Source organism: Sturnira hondurensis, unplaced genomic scaffold (assembly GCF_014824575.4).
Source record: "Sturnira hondurensis isolate 20B ecotype Veracruz unplaced genomic scaffold, ASM1482457v3 Scaffold0006713, whole genome shotgun sequence".
Taxonomy (NCBI): Eukaryota; Metazoa; Chordata; class Mammalia; order Chiroptera; family Phyllostomidae; genus Sturnira; species Sturnira hondurensis.
In genome coordinates this window covers 3136948-3151473 of record NW_028079344.1, presented here as the reverse complement: position 1 = coordinate 3151473, position 14526 = coordinate 3136948, and the positions used below count along the sequence as shown (strand labels likewise).

At 36.9% G+C, this 14526-nt stretch overlaps 1 protein-coding gene across 6 annotated transcripts in view; it reads right to left on the bottom strand.

Annotated features, from left to right (window-relative positions):
- ARHGAP28 (Rho GTPase activating protein 28) overlaps positions 1 to 14526 on the bottom strand; it is a 218749-nt gene that overhangs the window by 17241 nt on the left and 186982 nt on the right. For all 6 annotated transcript variants that reach the window (XM_037050327.1, XM_037050328.1, XM_037050329.1 and 3 more), the window contains 3 exons: positions 13574 to 13656; positions 11074 to 11271; positions 10654 to 10767 (listed from right to left, as the gene is read on the bottom strand). In XM_037050327.1, coding sequence (XP_036906222.1) covers positions 10654 to 10767; positions 11074 to 11271; positions 13574 to 13656 — 395 coding nt within the window. The remainder of the gene's footprint in view (positions 1 to 10653; positions 10768 to 11073; positions 11272 to 13573; positions 13657 to 14526) is intronic.

Below are 14526 nucleotides of genomic sequence, written 5' to 3'. Positions count from 1 at the left end.
GAAACTGGGAAAACATCAAGTGCACCAACATACACATGACAAACATTCTGTGTATGAAGATCACAGAACTGAAAGAATATTCAAAGTAATAATGACTCAAAATCCCCAAATTTGCTAAAAGATATTGATCTACCTATCAAACAACCTCATTAAACTCCAAATAAAATAAACTCACAAAGAGATTCACACCAAAATACATCACAATCAAATTGTTGAGAGATAAAAAGTACGTTGAAAGCAGCAAGAAAAAAGTAATTCACCACAAAAAGCCTCAATAAGATTCATAGCTAATTTCCCCACAGAAACCATGGAATCCAGGAGAGAGTAAAATGACATATTCAAAGAGGAGCAAGAAAAAATTGTCAACTAAAATTCTATCCAGCAAAGCAATCTTTTAAAAATGGAGAATGTAAGGCATTGTCAGATAAACAAAAGCTGAGAGTTCATTGCTAACAGACTTTCCCCAGGATAAATGATAGAGAGCCCTTCAGGCTGAAATAAAAGGATAGTAATTCAAATCCACATAAAGAAATAAAGAACACCAGTAAAGGTAACTATATAGTTAAATACAAAAAGCAGTATTAATGTACTTTTTCTTTGTAACTCCACTTTTTCCCAATCTCATTTAAAAGACACATGCACAGAGCTCTTAGGATAAGCCTATATTGATGAGAACATGACTTTATGAAGATGTAATTTGTGGCAACATCATAAAGTAGGGGTGAGAGAGGTATATAGGTAGAATGTTTTTAGGGTACTATTAATATAAAGTTGATTTTTATAAATTAAGATATTACTTATAACCCCCAGCACAACCACTAAAGAAATATTAAGGTGGCCAAAATATTTATGTAAAAAAACACATTTTTTTCATTTTCACCAATAACAACTGACCATCTTATTCACCATTTTGTTCCACTACCTTCTGCTACCTTTCAGGCAACTTCGTAATTCTGTCTTCCCATAACTTTTTATCTTTTTTAAGTGAAGAACTGTTCCAGGTGTCTTTTGCAGTCTTCCAGGGAATTGAAATTTTTTCCATTAAGAGAATTTTGTAAAGACTGAAATAAACAGAACTTTAAAGGTGCAATGTCTGGTGAATATGGCAAATGAATTGTAACTTCCCAGGCAAGCAGTAACAGTTTTTGAGCAGTTATGCAAAAAAAAAGAAAAAGCAGTCTTGCACTACCCTAATGGAAGATTATGAATTTTCTCTTGACTAATTCTGGATGCTTTTTGTGGAATGCTACTCTCAGTTGGTCTAATTAGGAGCAGTACTTATTGGAATTAATCATTTAGTTTTCTTGAAAGGACCTCACAATAAAAGATTTCCTTCCAATCCCACCATATACACAACATCACCTTGTTTGGATAAAGACCAGCCTTTGGTCTGGTGGGTGGTGGTTCATTTTGCTTGCCCCATGATCTCTTCTATTCCACATTATTATAAAGTATTCATTTTTCACCACCTGTCACAATTTCTTTTAAAAAACGGAACATTTTTGTTAGGTTTAAGTAGGGAATCTTATGCAGAAATACAGTCAGGAAGGTTTTTTGCTTAAATGGAACCCAAACATCAAAGTGATTAACAACCAAGCTGGTGCAAATTATTTTCAATGCTTGATTTGTATATTTTGAGTGTGTTGGCTATCTCCTGCATGACGTAATGTTGATTGTTTTCAATTAATGTTTCCATTTGATCACTATCAACTTCAGCTGGTCTGTCCAACTGTGGAGTGTTGTCCAGCAAGAAATCTCCAGCATGAAATTTCACAAACCACTTTTGACACAAACAGTCACAGCACCTTCTCCATACACTGCACAAATGTTCCTTTGTATTTTTACCTTTCTTGAAATAATAAAACATAATATGCCAAATATATTGCTTATTTTCTTCCATCTTCAATATCAAAATAGCTACACAAAAATTCACCAATTTTGGTAAGTTTTTTAAATGCATACTGATACAACAGCTGTCACCATACAATCTAACAAAATTGCTTCAAATGAAGTTAAAGACAACTAAGCACTACTAGAGCCATCTTACAGGAAAACGAACAAACTTTCTAGACAACCTAATAATTCAAATAGATATAGCAAAAGAAACAATAAAAGAATTAAGATGATACACTTGAAAATACAAATGAAGGCAGTACTGGAAGAACTGAGGAATACAACCATGTAAGACATAGAGCAAAAGAAAAGAAAGAATTGAAGGTAGAAATAGTCTGACAATAGTTGGACACTTTAATACTTCACTTATATTAATTGGAGAAACAAACTAAACAGAAGATCAGAAAGAAAATAAGAAACTTGAAGAACACTCTAAATCAAGTAGAGCTAATAGACATCTTTAGAACACTCCACCCAACATCAGTAGAGTCCATACTTCTCAAGTGCACATACAACATTGTCTGGGATAAACAATATGTTAGACCAAAAAACAAGTTTCAACGAAATTTAATATATCAATACAATACAAAGTATATTCTTCAACAATAATGCTATATAGACTTCCGCCAAGATGGAGGCATAGGTGGAAACACTATGCCTTCTCCCACAACCAAGTTTGAATACAACAAAGGTTTGGAAAACAAAGACACAGCCAAAGAACAGAAAATTGAATTATACGGAAGTCCAACAACAACTAACCATTCAACCAGGATGGTAAAAGGGGCAGAGCCAGCAGCGGAGCAGGGTCGGGCAGGACAGATCCCCTGACCTAGGCACACAAGTGGCCCGGACCCAGTCAGGGTGTGGGGCAGACTGACCGAGGTCGCACATTCTCGCACAGTGAGACGGATCATGCAGGCCCCAGGGGGCAAGGGCTGACTGTGGTGGCACACTGCGCGCAGTGGGACAAAATGCGCGGACCTTGATGGCGGTGGCAGCTGCCGCACCTGTGGGGGCCACGGCAGGAGGCAGCAGATGGGACGCCATTGCTCCTCTTTGACCCAGCCCCCACATACAGCATCACAACCCAGCAACTGAGTTGCCCTGCTCTGGTGAACACCTAGGGTTCCGCTCCTCATACATAACAGGCACAAACAGACCAAAGCATTATGGCTCAAGAAGAACTCAAAGCCCCAGAGCCTATAACTCTCAGCGACCGAGAAATTGCCAGCCTCTCAGAAGAACAATTCAAGATGCTGTTTATCAGGATGCTCACAGAACTGGTTGATTATAGTCACAAATTAGAGGAACATATGAAGGCTAAACTAATTGAAATGAAGGGCGATGTCCAGGAAACCAACAGCGATGGAAAGGAAACTGGGACTCAAATTAATGGAATGGACCAGAAGGAAGAACAAAACATCCAACCAGAAAGAAACGAAGAAATGAAAATTCAAAAAAATGAGGAGAAGCTTAGGGACCTCCAGAACATCTTTAAAAGTTCCAACATCCAAATTATAGGGGTACCAGAAGGGGGAAAGAAACAGCCACAAGTGGAAAACGTATTTGAACAAATAATAAAGAGAACTTCCCCAGTCTGGCAAAGGAAATAGACTTCCAGGAAATCCAGGAAGCTCAGAGAGTCCCAAAGAAGTTGAACCCAAGAAGGAACACACCAAGGCACATCATAATTACATTAACCAAGATTAAAATGAAGGAGAGAATCCTAGAAGCATCAAGGGATAAGGGGACAGTCACCAGAAAGGAGTACCCATCAGACTGTCAGCGGATTTCTCAAAAGAGACCTTACAGGCAAGAAGGGGCTGGAAAGAAGTATTCCAAGTCATGAAATCCAAAGACCTACAGCCAAGATTGCTTTATCCAGCAAAACTTTCATTTAGAATGGAAGGACAGATAAAGTGCTTCTCAGATAAGGTCAAGTTCAAGGAGTTCATCATCACCAAGCCCTTATTATATGAAATGCTAAAGGGACTTATCTAAGAAAAAGAAAATGAAAAATATTAACAGTGAAAGGACAGTAAACTCACAGTTATTAGCAACCACACCTAAAACAAAAGCAAACCAAGAGGACAGCTAGATCAGGAGTGGAACCATAGAAATGAAGAACACATGGAGGGTTAGCAACAGGGGAGTGGGAGGAGGAGAAGGGGGGAGAAGGTACAGAAAATAGCATAGACACTAGGTAGAAAATAGGGGGGAGGGCAAGAATAGTGGGGGAAATATAGAATCTAAAGAACTTGAGACACGTGGTTATAAACTAAGGCAGGGAGAATGGTGGGGGAGGGAGTGTGCGGGTGGAGGGGAATGAAGGGGGGGAAATAGAACAACTGTAATGGTATAATCAATAAAATATATTTAAAAATATAATGCTATAAAATTATAAGTCATTAGCAGGAGGAATTTTGGAAAATTCAAAAATTAAACAGTAAATAACCAATTGATAAAAAGGGAAACTTGAAAATTCTTTGAAATAAAAAAAATGAAATACAACATACTAAAACTTATGGGATGGGAAATTTGTAGATATAAATGGCTACAATTTAAAAAATTCTCAAATCAGTAATCTAAACTTTTGCCTTAAGAAAGTAAAAAATGAAAAACTAAACTCAAAACAAGCATAAAAAAGAAAATAATAAAAATTAGAGTTTTATTATGGACTAGAGACTGTGAAAATTAATGCAACAAAGTTTGATTCTTCAAAAAGATTGACAAAATTGATAACCATGTAGCTAACTGACCAAAATAAAAAGGAATTGAAGAGAATAATATGAGCAATTTGTATACCAACAGTTAAATAACCTAGATGAAATAGACAAAATCAGAACCAACTCTGACTCGAGAAGAAATGGAAAATCTGAATAGAGCCATAACACATAAAGAGATGGAGTTAGTAATCAAAAATATTTCTACAAATAAAAGTCCGGGACCAGATGGTTTCACTACTGAATTCTAGCACACATTTAAAGAATTAACACTAATCATTCTTCAACTCTTCCAAAAAATTGAAAACAGGGAACATGTCCTAACTCAGCCTATAAAGCCAGTATTACCCAGTTACCAAAGCCAGACAAAGACATGACATGAAAACTATAGACTAATAATATAATTTGTACATATTAATGTAAAAATACTAAACAAAGTACTAGCAACCTGTCAAGCATCATATTAGAAAGAATTATACAACTTGGCCAACTAGGATTTTTCTCAAGAATGCAGGGTTAGACTTCTGGTCAAGATGGAGGCATAGGTAGACACACTGCCTTCTTGCACAACCAAAATAAGGACAATAACAATTTAGAAACAAAATAACAACCAGAACTGACAGAAAATTGAACTGTATAAACCAAGGAGTTGGAATAGACATTCATCCAGACTGGTAGGAGGGGTGGAGAGGGGTGATGGCAAAAAAAGTGGTGACACCAGGCATGCAAGATGGTAGCTGGCAGATCCTGGGCACGCAGGTGGCAGCTGGCAGACCCCAGGTGCAGGATGGCAACGGACAGACCCAGTGAGGTGGTGACTGGGAAGCAGGGCTCAGCGCATAAGGCTGCTGGCTGACTGGGTGGTCCCACATTCACACACAGGTAAACCAGATGAAACTAGGGAGCAAGACAGACCACGCAACCCAGTGTCCCACCATATGTAAATGAAGCCTTAAAACACCAATCGAAAACACCTGTGGGGGCTGAGGCACAGAAAGACTTTCAGCCTCACAGGAAAGTTCTTTGGAGAGACCCACAGGGTCCTAGAACATACACAAGCCCACCCACCCAGTAATCAGCACCAAAAGGGCCTAATTTGCTTGAGGGAAGTGGCAGAAGGGACTGAAGTCCAACAGAGAGTAGAGCAAGCACCATTGTTCCTCCTCGGACCCTGCCCTCACATACAGCATTACAATCCAGTGATGTGGGTTGCCCTACCCTGGTGAACATCTAAGGCTCTGCCCCTCATATGTAACAGGTGCCACAAGACCAAAAAAAAAAAAAGGCCCAAATGAAAGAACAGATCAAAGCTCCACAGCAAATACAACTAAGTGATGAAGAGATAGCCAACCTATCAGATGCACAGTTTAAAGCACTGGTGATCAGGATGCTCACAAAATTGGTTGCATCTGGTCACAAATTAGATGAACAAATGAAGGCTACACTAACTAAGTGAAATGAAGGAAAATGCACAGGGAACCAATAGTGATATGGGAAGGAAACTGGTACTCAAATCAAGGCAGTGGACCACAAGGAAGAAAGAAACAACCAAATAGAAAAGAAGGAAGAAACAAGAATTCAAAAAAATGAGGAGAGGCTTAGGAACCTGCAGGACATCTTTAAATGTCCCCACATCCAAATTATAGGGGTACTAGAGGGGAAGAGGAAGAGCAACAAGTGGAAAAGTTATTTGAACAAATAAAAAAGGAGAACTTCCCCAGTTTGGCAAAGGAAATAGAATTCCAGGAAGTCCAGGAAGCTCAGAGAGTCCCAAAGAAGTTGGACCCAAGGAGGAACACACCAAGGCACATCATAATTACATTAGCCAAGATTAAAATGAAGGAGAGAATCCTAGAAGCAGCAAGAGATAAGGGGACAGTCACCTACAAATGAGTTCCCATCAGATTGTCAGCTGATTTCTCAAAAGAGACCTTATAGGCAAGAAGGGGCTGGAAAGAAGTATTCCAAGTCATGAAAGGGCAGATAAAGTGCTTCCCAGATAAGGTCAAGTTAAAGGAGTTCATCATCATCAAGTCCTTATTGTATGAAATGTTAAAGGGACTCATTTAAAAAAAAGAAGTTAAAAAACACATATAGTAAAATGACAGCAAATTCACAATTATTAACAACCACACCTAAAACAAAAACAAACTAAGCAAACAACTAGAACAGGAACAGAACCATAGAAATGGAGATCACATGGAGGGTTAGCAATAGGGGAGTGGGAGGCGGAGAGAGGGGGAAAAGCTACAGAGTATAAGTAGCATAGATGGTAGGTAGAAAATAGACAGGAAAAGAGCAAAAATAGTATGGGAAATGTAGAAGTTAAAGAACTTATGACACATGGACATGAAGTAAAGAGGAGGAATGTGGGTGGGAGAGGGTGTGCAAGGTAGAGGGGAATGAAGGGGGAAAATGGGACAACTGTAATAGAATAACCAATAAAATATACTTAAAAAAGAAAGAAAGAATGCAGGGTCAGTTTAACATATAAAAACCAAATAATAAGACATATCATATTAATAGAATGAAGAAACACCAATTATCCTATCAATAGATGGTAAAAAAGCATTTGAAATCACTTAACACGGTTTCGTGATTTAAAAAAATACCCCCAAAAAAGTAAGAATAGAGAGAGTTTCCTCAAAATATAAAGGGAATCTGAAACACTCACATACATTGTAACATCATACTTAATGGTGAAAGACTGAAAGCTTTCCCCTCAAGATCAGAAATGAGATAAAGATCTCTGCTCCTGCCTTCTCATTTTTATTTTACTGAAAGTTCTAGCCAGGGCAATTCAGCAAGAAAAACAAACAAACAAAAAACAAATAAAAGGCATCCAGATTAGAAAGGAAGAAGGAAAATTATGTCTATTCACAGAAAACATGACCTCATATATAGAAAATATTACAGAATCTACAGAAAATTAAACTTGTACAACTAATAAAGGAATTCAGCAAAAATGCAAGATACAATATATAAAACTCAGTTGTATTTCCATATTCTAACAATTTAACATCCAAAAATTAAGAAAACAATTTCATTACAATAGTCTCAAAAAATATTGTGTGATCAAGAAAGTACCAAAATTACACACTGAAAATTATAAAACATTGAAAAATACACAAATCCTAAATAAATGAAAGATGGCTCATTTTCATGGACAGGAAAACTTAATGTTATTGGAATGGCGATACTCCCCAAATAATCTACATAGTCAATCAACCCCTATCAAAATTCCGAGCACCTTTTTATCTTTTTGCAGGAATGGAAATGTTGATCCTAATATTCATATGGAAGTGCATGGAATCCAAAATAACCAAAGTTATTTAAAAAATAAAAACTTGAGTACTTACATCTTTCAATTTCAAAACTTAAAAATACAGTAATCAAAATTATGTGGTACTGGAATGAGAACAGACATATGGATCAATGCAACAGAATTTTTATTGTGGAAATAAACTTTTGTATCTATTATCACTTAATTTTTGACAAGAGTGCCAAGACCACTCACTGGAGAAACAACAGTCTTTTCAACAAACGGTGCTGTGAGAACTGGATATTCACATGCAAAGGAGTGAACTTGTACTCCTGCCTCATATCTTCCACTAAAAATAACTCAAAATAGAATAAAGATATAAATATAAAAATTAAAACTATAAAATTTTTAGAAGAAAACATAGGGTTAAATCTTCATGATCTTGGATTTGACAAAGAATTCTTAGATATGACAACAAAAACATAATCATCAAAATAAATAAATTACACTTTTTCATAACTAATAACCTTTGGACATCAAAGTGCAAAATTGAAAACTGAAATGACAACCCATGGAATGGAAAAATATTTTCAAATTATGCCTTTGACAATGGACTTATATCTACAATATATGAAGAACTTTTACAACATAATAAAAATGAGAATAACCCAAACAAAAATGAGAAAGGATCTGGGTAGACATTTCTCCAAGAAGTTATACAATAAGCACATGAAAAGATGCTCAACGTCATTAGTCATCAGGCAAATAGAAATCAAAGCCACAACAAGATACCCCTTTTTACCCACTAGGTTGTTAGAATAACAAAATTCAGATAATAGTAAGTATTGGTAAGGATTTGCAGAAATCTGACCCCTCGTACACTGATGGTACAAATGTAAAATTGGGCAGCCTTTTTGGAAAACAGTGGCAAGTCCTCAGAGAATTCAACCTAGGGTTGCCATCTGACCCAGCATATACCCAGAGGAGTTGAAAACAAATGTCCACACAGTAACTCATATATGAGTGTTTATAGCATTGTTCATAGTAGCTAAAAGGTGTAACCAACCTAAATGTCCATGAATGGATAAATGGATAAACAATATGTTGTACGTTCATATGATGGAATGGATGAACCATAAAAATATGCTAAATTAAATAGTCAGCCACAAAAAACCCCGCATATTATATGATTTTGATTTGTTAGAAGTCCAGAACAGGGAACTCTACAGAGATAGAAAGTAGATTAGTTACTGCTTTGTGCTGGTGGGTGCCAATGGGGTGGGTGGGGTTAGGGGATGAAAGGCAAAGGGCATAGTCTGTTTTTTTTTTCTGAGATGATGAAATATTCTAGAATTGACTGGCTGCACATATCTGTGAATATACTAAAATCCACTGAATTATACACTTTAAGTGCATGAAGTACATATGCGGATTACATCTCAATAAAGTTTAAAAATAAAATCAAATTTTGAAAAGGAATAAACAAAGTAACAATACATGCTACAATATGATGAACCTGGAAAACATTATGCTAAGTGAAAGATATCAGACACAAAAGGCCACTTATTGTATGATTCCATTTCCATGAAATATCCATAATAGAGACAAAAAGTAGAGTAATGTTTTTCAGGGACTATGGGTAGGGAGTAATGAGGAGTGAGTGCTTAATTGGCATGGGGTTTCTTTTTGGAATGATGAAAATATTAGGGAATTAGTGGTGATAGCTGCATGACATTGTGAGTATACTAGAACCAATGAATTCTACTTTTTAATATACTTAAAATGGCAAATTTTCTACTAGGCGAATTTTTCTCAAAACAAATTCTTTTTTCATATGAATGTGTTGGTTCTACCTGACCTGAAGCCACTTTGCCTGTAACGGATGAGGGAGTGCAGCCATTCATCACGACTGTGAGAACTTAGCCAGCAGCAACCCCCTCACTGTCTTGGCATCCCCTACTCCTCTCCCTGGATGAGCTTTCCCTTCCTTTCTCCCTTCAAACTGCTATCCATCCTTCAACATGCGGCTCGAATGCTATTTCCTCCATAAAGTTGCTCACAACTTCCCATGCTGAAGCACATCTTTCTCCTCTGCTTGGTCCTCGCACATTGTGGGCACTGCTGAGCTTGCACTTAATGCATATTTATAGCTCCTGTACACACTCATCTCCCACATTAGGTGTGAATTCCTTTAAGGGCAGAATAAGTTGCAAATCTTCCTCAAGGTCAAATGCTATGCCTGACACTCATAATCACCTTCAAATTAAATGAAAGCAATAGAGATAATTCTTCTGAAGCCTGTTTCCATTATGCACGTCCACATAAACAATTGTGCTAATGCAACTATTCCTCAGGATGCAATGGATTTACACAACACAACTTGAGAGAAAGATACTCTTTCAGTATCCAATCACTGAAGAAATTTCTTTCTCTACTCGTTAGATACACTGAATATTGGAATCTTACATCTAGTTCACTGGGACTAAAACATCAGCTTCATTCTATCCTTAAGAACCATTCTATCCTTAAGTAATTAACAGAATAAAACAGTAAATGGTCTTCATGAAAGAGATATTTCAGGAACCTCAACCAAAATGAACAATAAAATAAAAAGACCACAGTACTCTGCCATGGACTCAATTTCTACAGTGTTTAGTCACAAGACTGTAAGCATATAAAATATTTGGTTCTCGGATATGAGCTGCTTTGTGCCTTGCTCTGAGAAATAGAAACCTGGGGAGTAACACTATTTGCACCCTTATTTATTGTCCTTACCTCTCGTTCTATGGTTTTCCTCCTTAGCAACTTTTTGACACTTGGGAGCTGCTTCTTTAATAACATCGTGGCTTCATTCATTCTTCTGACTTGAGTGATTAAGAAAGATGGGACCTGGAGAAGAAAAATAGCTTGACTAGTAGGAAAACACCTGAATTAAACCTCTCCTGGCCCCCTAGTATCCTGGAACTGTGGCATTTGTCTTTGTAAAAATTAGAAACAAACTATTAAGATTCATATTTAAAAGAGAGCATATTCAAGAGCAGCCCTTAAAGAGTGTATAAAGATGCCCCAGGCAACCTGGAATTATATTCTCATATTTCCTTCCTGTTACTGCGGGCATTGCCTGCTCACCGAGCCTTGTCTCCCCAGTGCTGGTAGACTTCAAAGGAGCATGTCTGTCACAACACTGGCACTCACCTTCCACAGCATTTTCTGGTAGTTAAGCATTAAGCGGATGATGTGGGCTGCAGTGTTTGCTAACCGCAATTCTTCATAATCAGAATGTTTGCTTCTACTGAAGAAAAGGTTTGGTGCCATTACAGTTGAAATGTTCCAAATACTCATGCGGTTTTTTGATTCATTGGCAATCACTTTATTAAAGAATGTCATGAGAGCCTAAAAAAGAAAGAGCACTGTGTGACAGTACTGTGAATTATCAGAATGCATCACCTATTGATGGCATTTATTTCTATACCCATTTACTGTGCCTTTGGAAATCAGCCAGAATATTGTCAGAAGTACAGAGTGGTTAAATCTCATGGTTGCCTCTACTTGCTTAAAAGTGCTAATGAAAAATGTGGACAGTTGAAACGGAGTTTTTTATATTGGAGTCTCTATAAATAATACTTTGCCTTTCCTTATTTTCTTTTATCCTAAGTAAGTTTGACAAATATTAAAATTAAATAGTAAACTAGGAAAGAAAATGCATCTCAAAAAATGTAATGTATTTTATTGTGAAGAGAGTAATTCTAAAAAACACCCTTAATTTAAAGCATTACTATTAAAAACTATTTACTGTTTCCTTGTGAATGGAAAACCCATTTCTTAAATAAATGAGTATCTCTTTCCTTAGCCCAAATGTAAATAAAATTGAAAAAAAAATAGTTTTACTGTTTGGGCATCATTTTTCTGTTGCTTTTCAATTTTGGAATCTTCAGTATACTGAAGGAAAATGCTTACATGCAGCTGTTAACAATATCAAATAAAAAAGATTTAAGAAAGCTAAATAAAAGTTTGGCTAAGCCACAAAAATATAAATGCTTATTAGACATTCTGAAATTCACCAAGAAGACTAAAACCCTAAAAGGAGATGCTCTTCAATTTCCCAGGTTTGAATTCTGATACAGTATTTGCAATGAGAAAATGGACAGCACTATAGTAATAGTTAGCATTCATCGGAGGGTTTATTGTAAGCCAGATATTATTCTTAGTTTTACATATATATCTCCACTGATTTTATCATTATTCCAAATCCTGTGAAGTAGGTACTATTATATTAAGTTGCATGGATGGGAAACTAAGGTGGAGAAGGACAGATTGCTTTGTCAAACATCAAATCATTAAGTGGCAAAGCCAGGATTTGAACTGAAGAAACTGGATTCTTGAGCCAGAGCTCCTGATCTCTATACCACACCAACTTCTATCTTGGTTCCAGTCGAAAGTTAGGATGGGAAAGATGGAAGGAGGGAGGGATGGGATGGGGGGGAAGGGGGAGAGAGAGAGAGAGAGAAAGATTTTTCACAAGTTTCATAATGTTTTTTGAGGATCTTCTGTTAGAAATATATTGAATTTTTTGATAATTGCTGAATCCTCAGTTATATAAAAAGGTAGTGACATGTTGACCCGGATATGTGATACTAGATACATTTTTTTGGATAAAAGATCATTTAGACAGAGCCAAAATAAACTAATAAATTCTAGGTTTTGAAAACTTACCAAACTGTATTATAGAAAGGTTCTTATGCCACAGCCAACCCCATCCCTAGATTGAGGATACAGTGTAATTGACATATGCTATAATTAGCACAGTTGTTTTCACTACGAAGGAGAAAAGTCCTCACCAAACTGAAATGTCAATTTCAGAGGTAGCATTATGAAGCATATTTGTTTTTAGCTTTATGTTTACTGACCTCAAAATTATTGGCTCCTTGTAACTCATCCTTACCTCATTTCAAAGAGTCTCAACTCCTACTGTACTTAAAACAAATTTCCTGTTGTATACAGAATCACTATGAAAACAGCAAGATACACATTGATTTTTACCAGGATACAGCAAAGAAATGAATATGAAATAAAGGGAAGGATATTAGGGATAAAGAATTATGGAGTTGGATTCAACCAAATGTTCTCTTATACGTTAAAGGAGAAATTATTTTTCTGAGCTTAATTTTCTTAATCTATAAAGTAATAAGATCCTATCAGGTAATCTCTAAAATCCAGAGATCATAGAATTCTTTATATTGAATTGAATTCATAAATTGTAAGGCACGAACATTTTTAAAAATTTATTTAAATCATTGAGTTCAAATTTTCTCCCCACGGGCACTCATCAGATCTTTGAAGTGGGCAGCTGAGCACTGACAGAGTTTTATATTTACGACTTATACAATGTTCTCACATCATTCTGACATTATTCCCTTTACGTCTTCCATCTTTGCTTTTCCTACTCCTAACCCTACCTAGCCAGTGGACACTCAATATCTCTGAATAGATTGAATGAATAAAACTGAAATGTTCAAAGAAGACTCTAGGCTTTACATTCTTTCCGGCCTTCTACAGAGAGCAGTGATGGGAACACTGAAAGGACAGATGCAGCTCAGCTGCCTTAGTGAGCTGCCATCTTGTGTTTTACTTTTCTACCTGCCATTTCCTCTGACTAATAAGAACCAATGACAAACATGAGGTCAACACAACATACCTGGGCTGTGTCCCTGTTGGCATCAGGCAGTGCCATGACCATGAGGTGTAAGGCTTGAAACTGTACTTTGATGTGAGGCCCTCCTAACAAGAAAACAGAAATAACCACACATTTGGAACACCACTGACGTATTCTGGCAGCAGTCCTTGCTAACACCTGGAGGCATGGGAGGGCTCCTGACGGCTCCCCGTGGTAAGGACTCAGTTGTTGTACCCAACAACGTACAGTCGATTGCTTGGACAGTCTGTCAACCCCCCTTCCACATCCCATGGTGTCACTGTAGAGGCAGGTTGCCAAGAAGATCCTCAAAATAATTCTGGAATTGTATAACATTTCCCTTTTCAAAGTACTTTTACAGACCTTACTTCACTTTTATTCTATAAACAGAAGGCTTGAAGCTCAATCTAAGAGAAAATAAATCTTGCTTCCACATAAAGCTGCAGCAACGTACAATTATTAGGAGCATAGGTTCTATAACCAGATTCAAATACTACTTAGTCACTGAGTGACCTCGAGCAGGCTGTTTAACCCCTCGTTGCTTCTATTTTATCTTCGCAAGATGGAATTAGGCATTTTACCTACCTCGCTGGGCTGTTATAAAATTTAAATGACTTAAAACTTACAATGAATTAAAGACTTGAATGTTAGACCTGGAACCATAAAACTCCTAGGAGAAAACATGGCGGTTATATCCTTGACAAAGGTCTTAGTGAGGAATTTTGAACCTGACACCAAAATCAAGGAAACAGAAAGAAAAATTAACAAGCAGGACTACCTCCAACTACAGAGCATCTGCGCAGGAAAGAGCGCCACCAACAGAATGAAAAGGCAGACTGCTGAATGCAAGATGCATTTGCAAATCTTATATGTGATAAGAGACTAATATCTAAAACATACAAAGAACTCATACAACCCAATAGCCAAAACCCCCAAACAGTCTGATTTTAAAATGT